Source organism: Plectropomus leopardus, chromosome 19 (genome assembly GCF_008729295.1).
Source record: "Plectropomus leopardus isolate mb chromosome 19, YSFRI_Pleo_2.0, whole genome shotgun sequence".
Lineage (NCBI taxonomy): Eukaryota > Metazoa > Chordata > Actinopteri > Perciformes > Serranidae > Plectropomus > Plectropomus leopardus.
In genome coordinates, this window is record NC_056481.1 from 24,125,722 (window position 1) to 24,149,835 (window position 24,114).

The window sequence follows — 24,114 nt, forward strand, 5'->3', positions numbered from 1 at the left end:
AGAAAACATAACCAAATGTTTTTTTCTCATGGGCATGTTTGTCAGGAATGGGTCAAAGAGAGAAAAAGAACATCTAAAAAAAATAGGTTTGGTGGACCACCTTTTTTGTAACCCTTTGAAACTTGGGGAAATTCACTTGATTTCTTTCAAAAACATTAGAAGAGGGCAACAAGCAAGTTATGAATAGAAATTAGCAAGAAATTGTTTTTTTTTTAAAAAAGTATAAGAAAGTTTCCCAAAACAAACAAACTAAAAACATGGGAAAACAAATGGGAAAGTAAAAAATAAAAAATAAAAAACATGGAAGTGACCTGGAAAAGGCTTCTTGAAATTCGAATAATTATGTAAAATTATTTTAAATATATATGACAACTAGAAACATATTTCTCTGTGATTTCTCCCACTAATTTTCAAAATCTTTCTAATGTCTTACAACATTTCTTATCAAGTTGCTAGTTGCCTTTTTTTAACCCATGAGTTTGAACTAACTACAAACAATGAAACTAACTAACTAAATAACTGATTAAAGCAGCGTTTGACCAACAGTATAGAAGGGTGAACTGAAGCTGTTAATGGCTTTCGTGTGGAAATGGGATGTCTTACAGAAAGGTAAAGTGGTGAATATATTCTCAGGAAAGCATACACTTTAATCAATATTGATTTTCTTGGGGTTGGCACTTTTTTTAAATGGCTAAAGTTCATTTTGTTGCTGGCCCCCATCCACAGCAGTACATTGCTTAGTTTCCATGTTTGATTCCAGCCTGCTACTTCAAAACTGGGGGCTTGCTGACTGGCGTCTGCTGTATGTCATACACTGACTATGGATAAGTAACCCATACAAGCCCACTTTCAAAAAATCTGAACTACCCCTTTAAGGTGTTAAATTAAAAGGCACGTTAGTTTAAAACCTTTAAAGCCTTTCTTCTTGAACTTCAGTTAACATCTTGGCCTGGGTATTTCTAGTTGTGAAGCACTCATTTACTGTCGATGTATTTATATGCTTGACCACAGACATTAGTGCAGACACGCACGTCCTTTCTCTGTTTACATCACCTGTCATGGGCCTACACACAGATCTCCTTATAGGGCCAGTGATAAAGCACATGACATCCTCTTAAGAACTTAAACTGTTAAAAGCATTCATGTGAAATACACTCTGCTGTTATGTAATATTTGCTGATATTTACTGTTCTGAGGATTTCCATATGACACAGTCAGCATGAGATCTCATTATGCATTAAAAATCTAATGACACCAATGAAATATTCTGTCGGGCCAACTGCCTCTCAAAGCGTCACTCCCTTATCTTGTCACTTCGCGGCACAAAAATAATCGAAGGAAGGGATGCACCTTCTCCCCTCATTTTCAACCTGTCAGTCATTGTTTTGCTCTGAGCAGTGAAACTTGCTGAGTGTGCACCGTGTGTTTTCTGTGCGTGTGGTTATATGTTGTCTCCGGCATTACATAAGGACAGCAGCGGAACGGACATGACCGCCGGCTCAGTAAGTGGTTCACAGTGTGAGGTAGTAAAAAGCGTAATCTAGCAGCTGGATGAGAGACAGAAGCCCGCAGTCCATCTGAATAGCTCCCTTTAGTGTCTTCATTACATGGTCAATTATCTGGGCCTTATATAACAGCACTTTTCCACAAGAGGACAGTAAAACTCGAGCAGCACCAGAACCACTTTCCCTGAACGTGTTCCTGCATTGCGGGTAATAAGGTTCTGACGACGGACCATTGGGCTCTGAAGCAGTCTGAATGCTTCATGAGTTTATGAGAAAACGCATTAACAGATAGCATGTGAAAGGAAAGGACGCTGGGAGCAGACAGTCCTGTGTCACAGGGATTCAGTGTGGATGGAGATATATTATGTGAGATTGTGCTGCTCTCTAGTGGAGATGAAGCTTTACTGCATCAGTTGGTCACAAGATCCCTGGAAGCTGAGACATAAAGGGATTTCACTCCTTTTTTATATGTTCTTGCTTGTTCTTATTTGGGGTCACAAGAGGCAAAAGCATTTCCCAATATTCACTGGGAAGCACCTTGAAAGTCCCATACAGCTGCAGGATTGAAGCCATTAACCCTTTGAAACCTGAGTCAACTGATTTCTTTCAAAAACTTCAAAAAAGGCAATGAGTAATCAAAGAAATCACACAGAAAATGAAGAAATTCGTAAAAAAAAAAAAAAAAAAAAGTACAAGAAAATGTTCTAAAAAATAGTTTAAAAAAGAAAAAGAAGAAAGTAACAAATAAACAAGGCAAGCAACAAGTGCTTTTAAAAAAATATATATATTGGGAAACATAATCATTGGGAAACATATATATTTCAAATATATATATATGTATATAATATATATATATAATTATAACACTTATTTATAGAGGGTTTTTTCCTATATTTTTTCACACCGAGACATTTTCCCCTAGCTTTTTTAAAAATAATGTTCTAAAATAATAAAAAAAATATGTTTAAAAAAATAACAATTTTTTTTTAATCTAATAATTTCCTGCAATTTGTGAAACATTTCTTACCAAGTTGGTGATTGCTCTTTTCCCTGTGTTTTTGAAAGAAATTGCAACAATTTGCCACAGTTTAATACTTGTGAAAGCCATCTGAAAGCAGCACAAGAAAAGTGTCAGGTGTCAAAGGGTTAAACCAGGCCATTATTCAGACTGTAGTGTTCTTGATTACAAACAGGCCAGCTCATATAGAAATAGACTTGAATATTAGAATAAGAGGGAAGGTAAGATCAAATAGAGCTGTGAAGTGGGTGTCCCCTATTTCTGCTTTTTTTACTGCAACCATGAGAAGTCCTTAAACATATAGTCATATAATACATGCAAAATATTAGGCTGAGTGGTCCAGTAGTTTGCAAGATCAGCTGCAGACAAGCAGATAAACACACTCACACACGACCAAGTACATCATTATGTGATATAGTGCAAACATTTAAAAAAATAGTCAATATTTATGTTTTAGTTAGTGCAGTACCATGGATGATAAAATAGCTTACAATGGCACAAATCTTTATCAGATATTTCCTACATTCCCAGCTGTGACACAGTTTTGGGACTTTTGTGCCCTACAGTGTTTGTGTGCAGCACATTCACAGTCCACCTATAATAGGCTACAGTTCATTCCATTACCTGCGTAGGCTTTAGCTGACACTTAGAGCTTGCTAAATGTATTTCCGACCTCCTATCAGTGGATCTATGGGCTGAGTACCTGCAGTAAACCAAACAGCTTTATGCAGACAAGCGTCAGCCAACAGCAGAGGATGCTGTGGCTCACACAACCTCATCAAATACAGTCATCTTACCTGCACTGCAGCAACAGGAGCAAGCACACTGTTCTGCACTGATGAGACCAGACACAGGCTTAATACTTCACAAGTGCTGATGTGGGAAAGAGCCCCCGGCTAAAAGCTAAATGAGCAAAAAGTGAAACTTATTCTCTCTTAATAACCAGACTCCATTGACAAACTAGATATACCGCCACGCGGTTGTGTACCTCTGGGCACCAGTCAAGTTGTACTTATAGTTTCTATCCAAGTTATGGCCAAAAACATATTTTATGAGGTCACCGTGACCTTTGACCATAAGATTCTAATCAGTTCATTATTGAGACCAAGTGGATATTCATGGCATAATTGAGAAAACTACCCCAAGGCCATCTTCAGATGTTGCACTCATGGAAATGAGATGGATGAAAGGTCACAGTGACCTTGACCTTTGATAGCCAAATTATAATCTGCTAATCAATCTGTAATCACTGTCAAAGCATCAGTATTTGAGGGCTTCAGAAGTTTGGGAATTTTGTTTTCACTGGAGTTCAGTGACAATAACAATTTTTTTTCACATTTTCAGAGTAACACAGGGTGACTCACTGATTGACAAATGATCTATGGGAACTCAATTTTTGCACATTTGTAAAAGCCTAACAAAAAGCAACAGATTTAACTTGTAGAGAAAAATACGATTCTCAACACTAAAATAATTACTCAAATATGTTTTTATACAAGAATCTCATCCTGACTTTCACTAAATCGTGCACTTTTCAGACAGAGTGCATCAGAGTGTCCACTTTTGTCAAAAGCAGCCTTTAGGGGTAAAGTGCCTTGCTTAAGGCCTCCTCTGAGTGTGATTCGAGGCATTTCTCAATCATTTCCCCATCCAGAGCAGACCAGCTACCACCTACCAGCTTCAAACCTTTCAGCTGCTGCTGCCCCAGCATGATATACTGCCATGGGATCTCTTTCATCTCCATTCAATGCGTGTGAGTGGCTACTGTATCTTTTCAATAGACGTTCCGAATGATATGGCCATAACAGATGCAGGTCATGAATCAAAGGTCTTAAACCACCCGGCTAGCTGATGTGTTCAACAGGTGCTACTGTCCGATCTCCTCTGGATACACAACATGAAGGCTCAGCATGGAAGTACACACAGAGCGCAACCGGCTCTACTGTCCCAGTATCTGCTTTCTGCTGTGTCCTCTCTAACCGCTGCAGGTCTACATCCGAGCCTCGCATGGACCACACCGACTACTCCTGCCTTGTGTGAACTGAGCTAGTGAACGCAATGACCCCATCAAATCAACCAACAAAGCCCGAGAGGAAGGAGAGGAAAAAAAAGACGCAAGCGAAAATTCTGCACAGCGTATCAAAGCATAACTCTTGCACCCTTTCACTTGGCCCAACACAAATTAGAAAAGCATAAAAGTGCTTGAAAAAGAAGGATCACACATGTTTCGAATATGCTGAATTTTAATTGATAATAAATTGTGCTTTTGTAGACCCGAGACTACGCCTTGAAGTGGTTAAAGGTGTTTTTTTAATGGACATAAAATCAGAAGAGAAGAGAAATAATTGAGGTTGTTTTTGGAGGTCTGTGTTTGATAGGTGAACTAGTTCCCTCAGTTGAACTGTAGGTTAAACCTGAGATTGCTATGAAATCACTTGTTGGACTCAATTCAAGCTATGTACGAGGGACAGAGTGTACATATGAACCACCAACAATCATAAAGAAACTAAAAGTTTCTCCATAAGTACCAGTTTGTGGTTTAAAGGAATACTTCATCTCAAAAATGATCATCTGTATGAAAGTTATGCACCCCGGTGTTACACTAAATTCTTCAAGAACACTGTTTTTCTTGCATGATTCAACGTTTAATGAGGAGCCCTCAGTTTTAATGACATTCTCATGCCATATGATACTATGACCTTTTTATTAATCTAATTTTTATGACATACAAGACAATGATAGTGATATAGCCTTTGTACAAAACATTACATCACATTCCAGTTTTTCTACTTTTTTAGCCAAGTACATTTGAAAGTAATGAAATAGAGACAGGACAAACTGTGAAAATAAACTATTTGTTTTATAATTTAAAAAAGTCAGTGTCCAGGCTGGCTTAAAATTTTAAATTGAAAAAATCAAAGTTTAGAAGATTTTCTAATGATTCAACTTGTTTTCTCAAATTCAGTCCAATTGAAGGCATCTTGGACACTAACTTTTTTTTAAGTTAAAGCAAATACTTACAGCTAAGGAAACCAGGGATGGCTATAATGTTGGGACAGCTGGGCGATATGGCTTTAGAATAATATCACAATATTTTTAGGCTACATCCAGATACGAGATATCTATTTTGATATTTTGAAATCTCCTCTAAACAAATGTTAACTACTAAAATACAAAATTATTAAAGGAGCTACAGTTACAAATTAGATAGCTGCTGCCATTATATAAAGTTATAAAGTATAAAGATTTTACAGCCAAAATACTGATTTTCAGGTAGAAATTTCAATTAATTTCATACACAGACCATAATTCCATGACTACTCCCAAACTTTTAAGGACATTACCAATTTCATGAGTTTCCCAGGCTTGAGATTGTGAAATGATTTTTACAGGTTTTCCATGATGGTGAGCATAATAATTTAAGTACAAATTTAAGATTGTTTAGGGACCTATCATCATTAATGATAGGCTAACTGTTACCCATGAATCCAAGCTAACGATAAATTATTGAGCAGCACTTATCCGTCACATCGAGTTGAACTATTTAGCTAAGATTTACTTACTCACTATTGAAAGATACGCACCTGCCAGTAAGCTGTACTATTATTCAATGTGTGTGCACATTCTTGTGAGCCATAATGGATCATTTTGTGGCTTTTCAAGCAAGAGAATCTGACTCACCGCCCCCCTCAGGAAGCACCAGTAAAGTGTAAAGGGTGAGGCTAACACTTAGCAACGCTACAACTGCTACTGTCTTAACAGTTACAAACAAGCGCACGAGAGAAGACCCAAAAACATGTAGAGTCAGTGACAGAAACCATCTTTGGAAAGAAAAAGTTGGGTTGACTATTTCGCTTGGCCTTTATGCACTTCACTAACATAGGGGGGAGGGCTTTATGACCTATACTGCAGTCAGACACCAGGGGGCGACCGAGATTGAAAATCTACACTATTGGGGAGCCATAGTGTAGCAGTGAGTCTGAGACAGAGAGGTGTTTCAACCAACCCCTGTCTCCCCTTATGATAAATATACATATTTGTTCGTTTTTGGGGGACAACAAATCCGATTTTTAATTATTTGGGGCTTTTGTTTCATTTGAAATAAAGTCGTGGCTTTCATGTGAATCCTACATCACCAAATTCAGACAATATATATATACAGTATGGAAGCTTGAAAAGACTTTAAGACAAGCTGTGAACAGCACTCAGCAACAGTCCACCTCCCTATGTGTCATCCTGACACGATAAATGAAACCATAATGTTAAGTTTACACGGCGGGGTCCGGGACAGAGGCTGCTCCGCATCTCAGCTAGCCTAATGTTAGCTGTAAGCGTTTTAGCATTGTGCGTCAAAATATTAGCCTCATGTTTAGCTTACAAGTTTTGCTAATATGGAGACGCCACACGGTGTTAGCTTCGGTAAATTCTCCATAGTTAACCTGCTCGGGATACCACGAGCACCAAACTATTTTCATTTATATTTACAGCAGCATGGTTAGCAAGAAACACCGAGAAAAGTGGGGACTCCCTACCTGTGCCGCAGTCCTCAAGTCCAAATAAGTGTCCATTCCTCGCGTATTTACATTCCTTTACCCGTCAAGGGTAAAGACAAGTATAAAAAGAATGTTTCGTTTTATTTTTTCGTTTAAAAAAGTTAATCCAAATTGTGAATATAGTCCCGTAGTGGCCATTGCTCACTGTGTACGCCAAATTAGCCGTAGTTGAATAATCCCTCCTCTTGTTCGCGGTGTTGTTTGCATATGTTTGTTTTCTCCACCTTGCTGTTTGCAAACGAAGTGTCGCGGAGCTTTGCGGTGTACTTTCCACCTCGGGACAGGCCGCAGTTTACAGCAAGTGCTCCCAGTTGAGAAGGCGAGCGCGCTCTATCATGTGCCTTGGCGGCCACCGTACTGCAAACACCAAAGGCCTTTTATATATATATATATATTCATTCATTTTCCGTAACCGCATGTCCTCGCAAAGGTCGCGGGGGGGCTGGAGCCAATCCCAGCTGTCATCGGGCGGAAGGCGGGGTACACCCTCCACAGGTCGCCAGACTATGGCAGGGCCTATGTATTTATAAATTATTTATAAATATATGTGCTGCTGGGGGGTATTGTATTATTTAAACATAATAAAATAATTACCTACAGATAAACACAAATGACACCAACATCATTTTAACCCTTTGAAACCTGAGCAATTGGCTTGATTTCTTTCAGAACATGGGAAGGGGGCAATGAGCAACAGAAGAGGAAATGACCCAAAAATTTGCAAAAAAATGAGTTGAAATATTCTTCTTTTACATTTCAATCCAAAAACATACGAAAACATAAGCAACTCTCTTCCAAATCCAAAAGCTAGACACCTAAAACTTAAATTTGCAATATCATCCGGTATAAAATCTTGAGCTGCTCCATAGAAAATGAATTTCGAGACTTTCTTCTCTGGTTTCCAGCTTTGAGAGAGAGTCGCTGATGTTTACAAATATTGATTGAAGGCCATGGAAATAACATTGGAATATTTAATTTGGGAGGCGCTCCCCTTAAGGCCTCAAACCCACTGACCTCAGACTGCGCAGAAGCATAACTGTCAGGAAAAAATAAGACATGTGTCATTTTGAAATGAATAAACAGTGTTCTCACTGCGTATTTTAAAAAAAAGTGATAAAATGTCTGTTTTGTGTTGTTGATGTGACCTTTGCTTATTTTGTTTTTTTTGACGTGATCCAAGGTGCTGCAGATATAATATTTCTGGGCTCTGGAGCCTCAACAGCTGCTGAAGTGCAGGTCTGAGCTCCCTGGTGGTTTTGCTAGTAAAGGAACGCCGTACATGGGCTGATCTCCCGTCTGCCTCGCCGCTCTGGATGGGAGAAACAGAATCTCATCTGGGAGGGAGAACACCCTCGTCGAAGCCCACCAAGGCCCGTTCCCAGTAACCCAGAGACGCCTGCTGGCACGGCATGAAACACATAACTCTCGTATGGGATTGGATCTGAGGTTTACAGCTTGGGCTCGTTACCCAATTAGACTGGATCATGGAGGCAAAACAAAACAGAATGAAGTTTTTACAATGCCACAGGGGTCTCTAGAATGGATGGGCTCTGTTTTGGAGGATGGTGTGGGGGGTGGGGGCTTGGGATATGTTATTCCCAAGTCTCTTTTATCATGGCCTGTCAGAGGAAGCACACAGGTACACAGAGCAGCTGCTCTCTGTCCTCCATCAGGGACAGAGGCGCTAAAAACTGAGCTCAAATTTACTTCAGCTGGTCACACCACAGACATAAATACATAGACGCCACATTGCTCATCGGTCTGTATGTCGACGCCATATTGGATGTGGCAGCAATCCACCAAGCCAGAAAAAAACACACAAAAAAAGCTGTGCAAGACAATTATTTTCCAAGGGCTTTAGCTCCCATCCTATTAGTGCCTAGAAAACAATGCCTCCTGACTGCTGTTAAAGGATCATACCAGTCTGATTTTTAATCATCACCATTAGCTGAGCTTCCTACCTATAGGCAACAAATGTTGTGTATGTGTCTTTATGTCCGCTGCATAGGGACAAAAATAAAGTAATCTTGAATTTTGAATTAGTCTGGTGTGTTAAGGATAAATTCTATCAGTACTTTTCATCCCATATTTTCATATCTTCATTTGTTTGACTGGTCAGAATGTCTCAGGCACTTAGTTACCTTATTATATTACTGACCAAGTTTCATATCTACAAATGTCAGGTGATAAAAACAAGACCCATTTAACATCCCTTCAAAAAGGAAGCTAAATCCCACATAAGAATACTATCTACCTCACGCTGTCTAAAAGCTGTGAGGACCAAAAATCTGTGCTGAAAATTGAATGTGTTAATTTAATTTGTGTGTGTATATCTATCTATCTATCTATCTATCTATCTATCTATCTATCCCACATGAGATGACTTCAGCTTGCCTCCAAAGCAGAAAAAATCTTTGTATATATATATATATATATTTATAATATTATAGTCAATATAATAGTCAATAAAAGGAGACTGACGAAAAAAAACAACAAATCTTTATTTTCTTTGCAAAATTATACAAAACTTGAATTTCAGAGAGAAGTACAAAAACAAAAGAAAGCTCACATACATCACAATAAATAGCCAAAAAGTAAAAGCAAGTACATAAAAAATATGTCTGCCTGTGGGAAAATTTAGTGGTTAATAAAATATATTACAACTCATTAATTTGGATGAATCAAATCTGCGTACTGTGTGTGTAATACTCCACAGAGGTTTATGTGTGCTAATACAACATGAAAATTAAAAATAGGGAGTCGCTGTATATGCTGTAAAATTAACTATTTGTTTTTCTTAAAAGGTTTGTGTCCAACTAAATTTGTTAAGTTAAAACAAAATTAATTTTTTTACAGTGTATGAAATTTAAGTGTTCAGACATCAAAAGTGCCACATGGAAATACAGCTGGCACTGACTGTTTTTTCCTAAGTGTTTTTATTCTTCTCAAGGCATGAACAAAAACAACAACATGCATTTATGTTTTTTTAAAGGAATATAAATCAATGAATAAAATGATATATTATGAGAAACTATAAAAAATATATTTTTAATGTTGGTAAAGTAGTGTATTCACATTTTTAACAAAAGCGTTGAACCTTTCTCCTGAGACCTCAGGCTCTCCCCTCTCCTCCTGTCCCCCCTCGCTACATCCCACATTTAGCCTCTTGCGCTTAAATCCTCAACATTAACATTTTCTACAAAATAAGAAAAATATTGTCAAAACATTGATTTTGCTCCAATCTAAAAAAAAACAACACACAAATCAACTGATTTACAGCCAAGAAGTCACTGCAGATGAAGTATTTTGAAGAACAACGAAGTTGCTGTAGTAATATTAAGTAAGAGTATTAATTGTTGCTGAAAAATAACCAGCGACGTATGTTAGGTGGACAGATGATTTAATCGGTATTTCCTCCCAACAATCATGAGGTAATCAATACTTGAAAATTTTAACAACTGCATTACTCCTTAGATGTTACCAAATGTTATTTACCTTCATGGGTTGCCTGGTATGGAAGGATTGGTTGCAAAACATTATTTCCTTTTCGTCAGTCTTTTTGGCTTTAACAGATTTATGATGCACTTACAACGACTGGCCAGTGGGTGGCAGTGTGTAGCAGGAGGCACTAAGATCCACTTTAGTGGCTTATATGAAACTATAGCATCAAAACCCATGAATATAAAATAAAATGGCTTGTATAAAGCTGTCCACTGTATTGACTACTACGTGTGTAAGGTCAAACTCAACCGAGTCTGTTTTGTGCTTCAACGCAAGTCTGCAACCTCCATTTCTGCTGGAGGCAAGCGAGGGCATAAGGGAAGTTGGAGTCTGGGGGATTGAGGCAACAAGATGATCATGATGGATGTCTCTTGTGTTCACAAACATGGTTTTTCAATCAACAACACCAACGGCTGCATGAAAGCTCCACTGCGAGACCACATGAGAAGACAGACTAAAAGTCATGTGACGGGTTTCCTCATCAGGAACTCCGGTAAACTCTCAGAAAGACATCCATTAAATGTAGCAATATTGGTCATAAAAATTTGAAACATTACTGCAATAATGTTCAGAGGACAGCTTGTTCCACGTCACTTTGAAGTTTCTGTACACATTAGTCCTAACGCTACTGAGGGCTGTTGGTGATTGCTTTGAGAATGTCACATGTGTTCTTGGAGATGACCTCTCTCAACTTCCTTACACGGCGAGGACTTGACGACCCCACGTAGCTCTCCGGCTGGAGCACGGCCATGCCATCGTTCACGTTGCCCATGATGATGACCTGTCCCTCAGCGGCAGCACCCGTGATGTTCGGGCACGGGCAATTCCAGTCCATGTTGAGGAAGGTGACCTCCAGAGGCTCCTTGCCAAAGAAACGGAGCCCCATCTTCTCGTCCTTTAGGATCTCCTCCACAGTCACAAGGGCGTGGCCCGAGTCCTTCTCCTCTGTGAGCTCGGTCATGCGGCCCAGGATGACGAAGTCACTGCGGCAGAAAACTGGTCACCATCTTGCCCCTCGGCTTGCAGGCTTTGCAGTGGTGGTTTTTCGGGTAGGGGCACATCTCTTCACAGGCTTCTTTTGATTCAAAGTTGTTGTCGTTGCCCTCACACCCTCCGTAGATGAAGGACTGACACTGCCGCAGGGGCGCTGCTGTACGCCCAGCGTGGCTCGTAGGCCTTACAGGGGCCCTGCAGGCTGGGGAGTCCACAGGGACCAGAAAGTTCGGGACCGCAGCACTGCATACACTCCTCATATGTCTCGAACACCTTCCTGGGCTGCTGGCTGTTGCTGTTGATGTGGCAGTGGGTGAAGGAGAAGCAGTTATTGGTTTTGGGCTCGTAATACCAGCTGACTTTCTCCATCTCACTCCCACAGTCCTCTTGGTTATCAGGTGGTTTCAGACACTCCTCAGGCAGGCAGCGGGTCATATTCTTTGGCTCAGGGGTCTTAGGCGGCTCTGTGGGCAACACAGTGAGTGGGGTTAGCCTGCACTGAACCAGATGGGTTCTGAGCCGTGCAGGTGTAGACGCCTGAATCATGTGGCTGGGCATTGTAGATGACCAGCTGACCGATGTTAGTGACCACCATATTCCCTCGCACATGATTAGGTCTCATGGGGACCCTCTCCACCCCCCTCTGGCAGCTGCTTCTCCCAGGTGATCTCAGGCCGGGGGCGACCGATCACGTCACATAGGAAGCTGGCGGTGTCACCCACATTTACAGTCTGATGAGTGGGGCTACTGACCACGACTGGTGTCTGAGGCTCAGTGGGAGGCGGGATAGTCGCCTGAAGAGGAGCAGTGGTGGGGCGAAGAGTGGTCGCCTGGGGGAGTGAGGGGCTGGTGTTGGGCCAGGTGAGGTGGAAGCGGCAGGTGACAACAGCCAAGGTGATGCCCTTGGAGCATGCTTCGGCGTCCATGTAGCACTTGTTGTAGTAGGTCATGCCGTCAGACGCACAGGTGAAGTGCGGCTCCCTCTCGCAGCGGTCCCGGCACTTACACACGGGCTGGCCGTCCCAGATGTCGCACTCAGAGCCCTGCTGAGTGCACATAAAACTGGTGCAGGTGGCTTCCTTGGGCATCCCCATGGGGCCTTTGGTTCCGTCCAAGTAACGGGCTGCCACAAAAAATAAAATCCAAGTAAAAAAATAATAAAAAAAAAAACAAAAAAATAATAACGGGCTGCCACACAACTCCGATTCCCGCAAACATTTTGGCAACACTTCTCAAAGGACTCACACTCCTGTAAGAGGAGAAGAGAGATTTACAGCGGCAGGAGGTGCATGTAGACAACAATCATAAAATTAGGGAACAATAATAGAGATTCAGTGGAGTTGGGAGCAACAAGTGAATTTAAAAATAAATCCCTTACATCAATCTATGGCCCACGGGCCAAATGTGGCCCCCGATAGGGTGCTGAGTGGCCCTCCAACCATTTTTTAATCTACCATAAAAATAAACTGATTCACATTTGGAATTGTTTTAATACATTAAGTACACACACAGCATCACTTTGCATAAAACAACATAAAAAAAATAGAACTTGCTTATCAAAAAAGTGCTATAGAAGGATCCCCCACACCCCTGACACAGGTCCTAGTTTAGCTGCTAATCTCCTAAAATCCCAGAAGAGTCCTGAAATCTTAGAAATGTCCTAAAATTCTACAAATGTCTTAAAATCCTAGAAGTATTCTGAAATAATAGAAATGTCCTGAAATCTGCCAAACCTGTACGGGGTTTCGGTAATTGGCCCCTGGCCTCCTGTCATTTTGTAAAAGTGCTGCCCAAGCAAAGCAAGTTGTGTACATAATACAGAAATGCTTTGAAAAATAACTTTAAGAAAACTTCATTCTAAAAGCTCACTTTACCTGATCGGACTGACACTCCCGGGTGCAGGTGCTCATGGCATCCACCCACAGGTTGGGGTTCATGTCGTTGGGGCAGATCCCCGGGTGCGAGTAGGTGATATGGGGCAAGACTCCGACCTGGTGCTCCATCCACACTGACACACACGCCAGGAACCAGATCCACCGTGGAAACAGCATCCCCACATCTCCAGAGCGAAACACGACCCAACAAGTGTTGAGGTTATTTTTTTTGTTTTTGTTCCGAAGTTGGAGCCTCAGTGAGATCCAGCAGGGAGCAAACTTCTCGGAATAGAAAAGTAGGTGAAACTGCAGCTCAATAGCGCATCACACGTGTGTGAATCCGCGAGACCTGACGGTGTGCGTCCGCTGATTGATCCAGTTTAATGTCCCTCTTCTGCAGCGGTGATGCGCTATTTATACTAACGACCCGCAGCCATCACCGGGATGTGTTCCAAGCTCCTCGCATCCTGACAGCTGTGAGCCGCTCCTGAGATGTTGGAAGAAGCTTTTGAGAAAGTCAGTGGTGAGCTTTGGGCTGGGACTGACGGGGCACCTGCCTGTAAAAGGACTGCTGCTGGTAACCCCGGTTAACCCTTTGCGGGCTCCAGAGCGCACTGTGCGTAAAGACGCACGAGGAGAAAAGAGACTCACGGGCAATTTGTTGTTTTAAAAAAAAATACATATATACATATTATTTAGCGATTTAACGAACTTAAACTACATGATCAGTTAACATAAAATAGTATGTTGAAATTCAGCCGTGTAGGCTTATTTATCTCCAGTTCTTTGGATATTAAAATAGGTCCAATGCCGACATTGCATGTTTTTACTTTATAGTTCGTATAAGTAAAAACAAATGATGTTTCTACGCCTTTTAAGTGTCCATTGGTTTTAATATCTATGGTTATGACGGCCATTTCTATGAACAAACTTTTGAACATTTTGATATATAAACATGGAACCTAAATTAATATATTTTACTTACCTGTTGAAAGAATAGAAACTGCTTAAATCATGTCCATAAACGACTACAATAATAATAATAATAATAAAAGTAATAATATTAATAATAATAATAATAATTTTAACACATTTTTTTTAGCTGCAATAAAATAGATTTTTAAAAGAGCATTAGGTCCTTTAGATGCTTTGCACCATAATGTGCTGTGAGAGTCTATTTACTTTTGATCTGTTTTATTACACCATAGGCTCTTGGAGAATACAAATTGGTCTACACTTATTTTGATGTGCTTTTAATATTAAAGAAAATGCATAAGGATGTTCCTGACAAACAAGAGGAGGGTTTGATTTTTTCTGATTTTTTTTTCTCCTGCACATTATTTTAATCTTTAGTAAAACTCTTTTCCATTCATAAAACATCCAATAAATTTATTAAAGAAGGGGAATTATTTCAATCAAAACAATATAAATGTAAGTACAAATTTAGTGATACATTTAATTTGTGCTGTTTTGTGCAATAAAAAAAAACAAAAAACAAAATAGACAAAATATAAATACATGTGACTGCGTGCAGCTTTTTTTTTCAAATATTTTTATCAAATTTTCTGCAGACATGACAAAGTCAGGACAACAAATGCGGAACATTTGTTCTTTTGCCTCCACAAAAGCATCAATACTTACAGTGTTATACTGTATTTTGTTAAAACAATACATGACTCTTTCACTGTAAAAATAGACTATTTCAAAAAAGTTAGTCTGGGCTGCCTGAAAATTCTGAGTTGACTGAATTTGGGAAGACAAGTTGAAATCATTATAAAATTACCTCAACTTGTTTTCTCAAATTCAATCAACTTAATATTTTCAGGCAGCCCAGACACCAACTTTTTTAAGTCAAAACAGAGAGTTTATTATTTACAGTGTAGAATTTGGCCATATTCCTGTCCTAACACGTGACAAGTGATACGTGACTGCTGCACAACTGTTTCCATTCTTTCCCCGACTTTCAGCCATAGACTTAAACTGGACGGTATACATGCTCTACATTCTACAAAGCATGTCTTTGTATGCAGGATTAGTTTTGTCAATACAAGCACTTTGTGTGGTTTTATGCAAATCTCGAGACGCACAAATTCCAGAAGAAAATGACTGAGGCTGTTGCCAATACAGGCAGGAGGACATCACACTGACAAAACTTAATTGCAACATTATAACAGGTTATCACCTGACACTCGCAGGTTTTAATTTACGGTTTTGGCCTCGTGCCTTGGACTTAAAATAGCGAACATTGAATACACCCCTTTTCAAACATGTCAGCAGAGGTGAGATGAGGACAATGCAACTTAAAAAAAAAATTAAGATCAGGTGATGTGTGTTGGCAGATCATTTAATGAATGAAGGTGTTATTATAACTTTTACCGTTCATTCCTTTGCTGTGTGAAAACGTCTCTGATTGGTTTCGTCTACAGTTCAGCTGAGGACAGCCGAGCTATTAGACAGCCTTGCAGTGCAATAACAGCAGGCTCATGCTGCGTCGAAGTGTTTCTGTGGGGGATTGTTTGTCCGTGATGCAGACATGGTGATTTCCGTGCATGTGTGCAAGATACACAAATAAAATAGAGCCTGTTTATCTGGAGTCCTCCAAACTTCCAGAGCTGCAATCCTGTGAGAGGGATTATATTTGCTGCATTTCACTGCCAATCACAAACAAATGCGTACATTCTGCATGTATGATTATCAGCTTATTTGAGCAGCTATTTACTGTGTTTGTCACGTCTTTCATGTGATTTATGGACTGAATTCAAATCCAACATTCTTCTAGTTCTCTCACTTTCTGTACAATCTAACTGAAATTGGTGACCGACATGGATGTCTTATTAGAAATGTTTAAGAAGCTCGATATTGCCAAACTAAATTAAGACAAAATATGTCCCGTCACACCCTGCGGATGTCTTCTCGCCTTAAACAGCCCTCACACCATCTGAATCGGTCGTGTACAGACGTTTCATATAGAGGTAAAATTAATAAACTCTTGTAAAACCCAGTGAAGACGGATACATCTCGGGGCTACAAATTCATAGGAAATGATAGGCTTACTTTTGCAGCATCACTAAAATAATAGAAACCCTGAACATGGCAAAATCATTTAATGGTGTGGCCTCAGGCCAGAGGTTATTTGAAGATTAAGTTCTGATAAAAGCAAAAGCTACCAGAAACTTCCAACTAGATTATAATGCAATGTGGAGAATTTAAGTCCACTGCATTAATTTAGAGAAGATACAAGATCAAGATACAATACGATACGATACGATACGATACGATACGATACGATACGATACGATACGATACGATACGATACGATACACTTCATTGTCCCCTTGGGGAAATTTGTCTTGGACTCCAAGTGCTGCACACATTTCTCTGCCTTCACAGACGAATCAGTAAATAAAATAACAGAAACAAACAGGATCCACATGTAAACAGAGAATCATGTATCTAGGTAAACCAGAAAACCACTGAACACATATTGCAATCACATAAAACCCATACAAGTCAACAACTCGAGTACAAAGAGAAAAGATAAGAAAATACAAAAAGAGCACCATGACATTATTGCACAACCCATGCAGCCTTAAAAACCATATATATATATTGGACTTGTTTAGATGAAAACGGCCCTATTAAAAACAGAAGCCTTTCCTCTGTGTTTTTAAAAAATCCGCATTCATGATAACATTATGAGAACTATCTTTGTGTACATAGATCCACAAAAACAATTAAAAATGCTGTAGTATGCATGCCAGGTCAGTAGTTGGCAGTGTAACTTTGCAATGACACATCATAGAAGAACACCATGTGCATGTGCAGAGTTCGGCTGTGATGTCACGGTTCTCACAGGATCCGTGCATTGCCAGTTTGCATCGCGACAGAAGGGGTTGCATTTTCAAATGGTTACATCCTGGAACATGGTTTTAAAAGTTTTCTCCCCATAACGCTGTTGTGGTGTGAACAAAAGGCCAACAAAAGCTAAACGTTTTATGCAAGAACTGTTGCTGTGTAAACGGCCTCTAAATTGCAAGTTTCTTGTCCTTGGTCACCGGCTTTGTGGGCCCAAATAGCTCCAGAAGCTGACATCACACTATTAAGCACGCAGTGTTTGGATGGTTTGGTCTTTTTTGGTCACACACACCAAATATCCACAAAACAAAAATATTAGAAATAGAAAAAACCCAAACAGCATCACACTCCAAAAAAAAAAGGCCCAGAGGGAAGGAGTTTGTATGTATGATGATACAGAAGTTTATGTTTTTTGTTTCCTGATCAAAAAGCCTATGGGATTTTTCCATTGGATTTTTGAATTATTAAATGGATTATTCATTTTGTCTATCCATCCATCCATTTTCTTCCGCTTATCCAGCGGCCCCATTGCTAAGAATTTGAAAAATTCAATGGCCTCAAGTAGAAGATGCTTTGGTTGAACATGGCCCCTAATGTTTCTATGCATAATAAGAGGCTACAGCTAGTAACCAGTAAGCTTAGGGATGATATTTTTCTGTTAGTGGAATTCCCTCATCCAAAAGTCTATGGGATTTTTCCATTAGATTTTGGATTACTGTAACAGAAAAGCTCTGTGACAAACAAACGTCTGTTCAGCAAGATAATCTCCTCAATGAATGCCACTTTTCAGATTTTTGAAGCCTAAACGCAATTGCCAGAGCTAAAAAGCTAATGTTAGGCTATGAACGAGTAACACTAAACATGGCCTGACTAAATGTTGCAACTGCATTAAGGCTGTAAAGCCATGTTTGGTGCAGCTCGTTGATGACGTTCAGGAGTCTTGCTTAGCCACTTGCTAGCAACTCTCACAAAAAAGCTTCAAAATGCTCAAGTGGGGCATTTACTCTTATATTTTATGCCATAAAGCAAAATGTGAAGATCTTTAAAGCTTGTGTTAACCACAGACCTTATCTCAGACATTTAAGCAAAAACAAAAACAAAAAAAGCCACCGAGTTCAAGATGATGCCAACATGTTGTTGGTTCTGAACACACACACACACACACACACACACACACACACACACACACACACGAATATCGTAAGAATAAACAGAGACGATACTTCAAAATAAAAGCTCTGTGCTGGAAATTCACTGTACTTCAAAATATAGTGTTTTTTGCAAACTTGACACATTCCCAAGTCACTTGTGGCCCATTCAGAATGGACCCATGACCCACTTTTGGACCATGACCCACCAGTTGGGAATTACTGTTTTAGACAACTGTGGGTGGTCTAAATATAGCAAAAGAACATCCAGAGGACAGATCAGGTTGACAGACAAAGGAGCAACACTCCAGAAAGCAAATTAACAAGCTTCTTGCTTTGTCACCACTTTGCTGCAGTTGTTTTCAATCTTCCCCTCACTTTCTGCTTCCTGCGCCTGCAGCACAAACTGACGGGGCAAGTCAGCAGGCGGCCAGAGCCAAACCTCTGCCATTTCATCTCGCTATGCCCATAGGCAGGGACATTTCTGAGCGAGCTGGCAGCCGAGCGCTCATTCATATCGGGTTATCAGTGTCTGTCAGTTTTGGCATGTTGTAGAGACAAAGGCAGTGTGTGTATGGCATCGGTATGGTAATTGGAGAAAAAGACATTGAGAAATGCAAACCGCAACTTCTCTGCAAAATATCAAGCCGCAGTGTGTGTGTGTGTGTGTGTGTGTGTGTGTGTGTGTGTGTGTGTGTGTGTGTGTGTGTGTGTGTGTGTGTGTGTGTGAGGCAAGAGATGTGTTGCTGCCAGGGATCTGAGGTGAACACATCCTGTGAGTGCTTTCATGGTGCTGTACTGTGTGGTGTCAGTCTAAGTAAGAAATTAGGGGTAAAAACCTTCTGCTGACATCTTTATTAATGAGGATCACAAGTTTAGACTCAGTGATGGAGATACTGAGACAAAGTTTTAGGGAAAGGACTGAATACAGAAGTGCACCAAGTGAACTGGTTCTCAAAGATGGCACGTGTTCCACTGGTGTTGTGCGAGCTCCCTCTCATGGTATTTGGAGGAATAACCGAAATATATTTTCACCGACATGTAACCAGTAACTGACATGTTTGGTATGTGACGTGATAGGTCAACCAGAAAAGGGTCTAATAACATTTGGCTGAAAGGGGGCATATTTCAACCTACCATGGAGGAGTCTGACATACTTCTGTCAATAAATGAAACTCAAATGAAGACACTTTACCTCAAAATAAGAAGGTAATTTGTGAAAACACATTTTGATACAAGTGTAACTTTTATACAATAGGTTTGATTGCCTTGAGTTTTCATATAATACCAAGACAGTACACAAGTATTGTTCTTCCTTTGTTTTGTTTTTTTAATAAAGGCATTATCATAATTCATATTTTGGTGGTACAGAATTCAAGTTTTAATAGATTTGGTTCACAAAAGAATCACAAAATTAACTGAGCAAACTTCCCTAGATGAAACAGTTCTTTTAAAAAGTAGCTTAAATAATGGTACAGTACAAAAATAAGTGGGTTTATCACAAAAGCGTATTTTCTTTGTTATGAGGAAAGTACAGTGGCACAGTATTTTTGCTTTGTAGAAAAAGTAAAAATAAAAAAAGTTCCTCCTTTTTTGTCGTCATTTATTTTGCAGCAGACAGCCGATTAGAAAATGATACATTCACTGGCTTTCTTCATCCCACTGGCAGAAGGCACTAAAGAGCAGACTTGGATCAACTAGTGTTTACACATATGGCTTGTTTTTTCCAATTTGGGTTTCAGAAGGGACGTGTGCTGCCCCAGACAAAAAAGTCAGTGCCAGGAACTTAAGACAATCACAGCGGAGCGTGAAAATGTCCCGATGTGTGTTCAGACAAACACTACAAATGTTTGCAACTGCTAACTGATCCACGTCTGCAAAGGAGTTGAGGCTTAATTCAAACCAGCAGTAAATGCCCTGAAAACAATACCAAGTGCACATAAACGGTACTCTTCAGTTCCACTGTTGGCTTTGAAATGCAGCGTTGGACTGAACTGAGCTCATCCTCAACCCTGTTTGGAACGTCGGGGTAAAAGGCGCCTCTACTGTGTCAGTCCTGCGTCTTTAGCCATGCCGTAGAAAATTCCTCTCTGTGATATGAGGTTTGTCGGAGTGTCAAACTCTGCAATCTGTCCCTTGTCCAACACCAGAACTCTGCAAGAAGACAGAGAAGAGAAGGAGTCATTGACAAAGCCGGGACACTTTTTAGAACAAAGTTAAATACATCTACACAGACAATTAAAGGACCCTTAATGTAAAAATTCAGATTTCCGTGTCTTTTTTTTATTAAACAAGCAGTTATAGGTGCTATTTTATACTGTGAAAGTATCAAAACACCAAATCAATGGACAAATGCACACCGCCCATATTCAGAAACTATCCCTTTAACCCTTGTAACCTGGAGCCACATCAATTTCCTTTTAAACACCTTTCATAATTTTTTTTTTTTTTAACTTTGAACCCCGAGCAAATTTCTTTCAAAAAAACAGAAAAACATGGGTAAAAAGGCAATGAGGAACTTGGTAAGAAAGTGAGTTAAATTAGATCTTGGACACTCCCAAATGTAAACTCTTTCCCGACATGTAACGTTGCTGTCTTCATGGATCTGTTGAAGTAATGGCTTTTTATCCTTCAGACAGAAGTGTCCCGCACATAAATAACCGTCATGACTTCATCAAACATGACAGCACTGGAAACGAGCCACGATGGTTGCACAATATTTGGCAGCAGGGGTGCCTGAGGGAGCAGTGTCACCGCTAGGACAGCTGTGAGCAGAAAAGTTATGATTTCAAGGAAGAACAGTGTTCTTTGCTGTCACAGCCTTCATCCCTGATGGATTTTAAAACCTATCTTGCAGGTGAAACATTATTTAATGGCTATTTTGAGTGCAAAGGTCACTCACTTCCTCACATGTGATCATTTATGGACAGCAGCTTCTACTGCTGATTCTGCATAGTCCAACAGAGCACAAACATAATTAAAAGACATTAAGATTGCTTCATATTTATGTTTTCATGTGGTTTGCAAGAGGTTTAGAAGTTTAGAATGTTTCTAGGATTTAAGGACATTTTGGGAATTTGAGGGCATTTCTAGGATTTTAGGATGTTAAGCAGATTTTAGGAAATTTCAAGGATTTTATGATGTTTCAAGGATTATAGGACATTTCTGGTATTTTAGGATGTTTCTAGGATTTTAGGAAAATTTGCCAAATTTTAAAACATTTCTCGGATTTTAGGACATCTCTGAGATTTTAGCAGGTTCCTAGGATTTTTGGCATTTCTAGGGGTTTAGGGACATTTCTAAGGCTTTGGGACATTCCTGGTATTTTAGGATATGTGTAGATTTTAAGACATGTCTAGGATTTTGGGACTTTTGGGTCTTAGCTAGGACTTTTGTCAGAAGGAGTGGGGGATCCTCCACTGGCACTTTTTTTTTATAAACAAGCTCTTTTTTGATGCTGTTTTATGCACTCTGGCACCTTATTGATACTAAAAGTACAAAAAAAAATCCCAATGTGAATCACTTTATTTTTATTAGGAATTAGAAAATGGTTCGGGGACTGCTCCAGCACTCTATCAGGGGCCAGATTTTGCCAGCGGGCCGACAGTTGAGTATCACTGCTTTACAGCATTCATTGTTCTGTGCGTGCTACTTCTAACTGACAGCTGTTGATGGAGAAATTAATTTTAATATTCTTCTTAACAGCATTAAAAATTTAAAGCAAGCAAGCATTAGTGTGTGTGTGTGTGTGTGTGTGTGTGTGTGTGTGTGTACTTTGTGTAATCCATGATTGTGTTGAGTCTGTGAGCGATGGTGAAGACGGTGCAGTCTTCAAATTGAGTCCGGATGGTGGACTGGATGAGATCGTCTGTCTCCAGGTCGATGGCAGCTGTGGCTTCATCCAGGATGAGGATCCTGGTCTTCCTCAGGAGAGCTCGAGCCAAACACACCAGCTGCCTCTGGCCCACACTGCACACACAACACGGAAAACCCAGAGAACCTTCAGTCAGTCTGCTGACCACAACTGTTCATTTGAACATCAGCTGACTGCATCTGTGTCTGAACCCACCTGAGGTTCTCTCCTCCCTCTGAACACTCTAGCTCCAGTTTTGCCGGCTGGTTGCTGACAAACCTTTGGAGGTGAGAAAGTTCCAGAGCCGTCCAAATCTCCTCATCACTGTACTTGTCAAAGGGGTCCAGGTTCATCTTCAGTGTGCCTGAGAACAGCACAGGCTCCTGCAGCACACAAAACACTTCACAGGTTTGAAAAAGAACCAGATACAAACCCGACCAGAAAAATGCTTTTTTTTGTTTCTTTGACTTGTTAGTAGTTTATCAGTAGTTATCATGACAAAGGCAGCACACACCAGATCCACTCCTTCTTTCCTCACCTGTCACCTGTAGATATATTCACTGTGTAAATCTTTGCCAGAGGAAACTTCTGCTTACTCAGACCTTTGACCTTCAACTGCCAAATTTCAATCAGTTCATTCTTGAGTGCAAGTGGACGTTCGCGCCAAATTTGAGGACACTTCCAAGAGGCCTTCTTGAGATATCGTGTTGACAAGAATGAGATGGACACAAGGTCAAAGGGACCTTGACCTTTGACCACCAATTTCTCATCAGATCATTGTTTTGTCCAAGTGGACAATTGTGTCAAATTTTAAGAAATTCCCTTAAGATGTTCATGAGATATTGTGTTCACAAGAATGAGATGGATGTAAAGTCACAGTGATCTTTGACCTTTGACCACCAAATTCTAATCCGTTTATCACTGGGTCCAAGTTAAACTTTGTGCCAAATTCAAAGAAATTCCCTGAAGGCATTCTTGAAATATCACATTCATGGGAATGGGACAGACAACCACTGTGGAGGCATAAACATGTACTTGGGCTAAAAACTTTTCCTGTGGACCGTGTGTGTGAACGCGTTTGTCTACCTGTGGAATGATGGTGAGTTTGGACCTCAGATCATGCAGGCCTATCTCAGATATCGTCACGTCGTCGATGGTGATCTCTCCCGCTGCAGCTTCCAGCAGTCGGAAGAGGCAGAGCGTCATGGAGGACTTGCCAGCTCCTGTGCGACCCACAATACCAATCTGTAGGAAAGCACACACAGATCTGTGATCAGATAACCCCGCTGACCCGTTAATGCTCAGTCATCGCCTCCCCACAATCTCCCCACCTTCTCTCCTCCTTTGACGTGCAGTGTGAGGTTCTTCAGGACCAGGTCCAGTCCCTCTCGGTACCGCACGCTGTAGTCATGGAACTCCACGTTCCCCTCCGAGGGCCATTCAGGTGGGGGCTTCTTGTCCTCCACCTCCCAGGGGGCCTTTGAACACAGACACAGCATTTCTGACTAGGAAAACTTTCTGAACAACTCATCAGCATGCTTGGCTTTTAGCAGAGCTGATTTGTTTATCACTCCAAAAACTCAAAGAGTTGGAAGCTGTGTGTGCGGAGCCACTGGGAGCTGCCAAACATTTATTTCACCTCTGAGACACTCGAGATGCTCCAAACAAAAGCTTTCGCTAACAGCTCTACCAGCTCTAGAAGGGGCACTCGCTGCGACGGCCGCTGAAAAAGTACACTGTGTACAGTACAAATGCCCTGTTTGTCTCATGCAGCAGAGGGGCCCTTGTTGGCACCAGGTAATGTAACATTTCTG

General features: G+C 40.4%; 1 protein-coding gene and 1 pseudogene across 1 annotated transcript in view; both read right to left on the bottom strand.

Moving 5' to 3' along the window:
- Nucleotides 1-11,202: 11,202 nt before the first annotated feature.
- On the bottom strand, nucleotides 11,203-13,621 carry LOC121959300 (annotated as a pseudogene).
- Nucleotides 13,622-19,753: 6,132 nt separating this feature from the next.
- Nucleotides 19,754-24,114, bottom strand: part of abcc3 (ATP-binding cassette, sub-family C (CFTR/MRP), member 3) — a 66,967-nt gene continuing 62,606 nt past the window's right edge. The window contains 5 exon segments of the mRNA XM_042507537.1: nucleotides 19,754-20,601; nucleotides 22,222-22,416; nucleotides 22,517-22,683; nucleotides 23,387-23,545; nucleotides 23,632-23,778. Of these exon segments, the coding sequence (XP_042363471.1) occupies nucleotides 20,490-20,601; nucleotides 22,222-22,416; nucleotides 22,517-22,683; nucleotides 23,387-23,545; nucleotides 23,632-23,778 (780 nt within the window). The 3' untranslated portion in view covers nucleotides 19,754-20,489.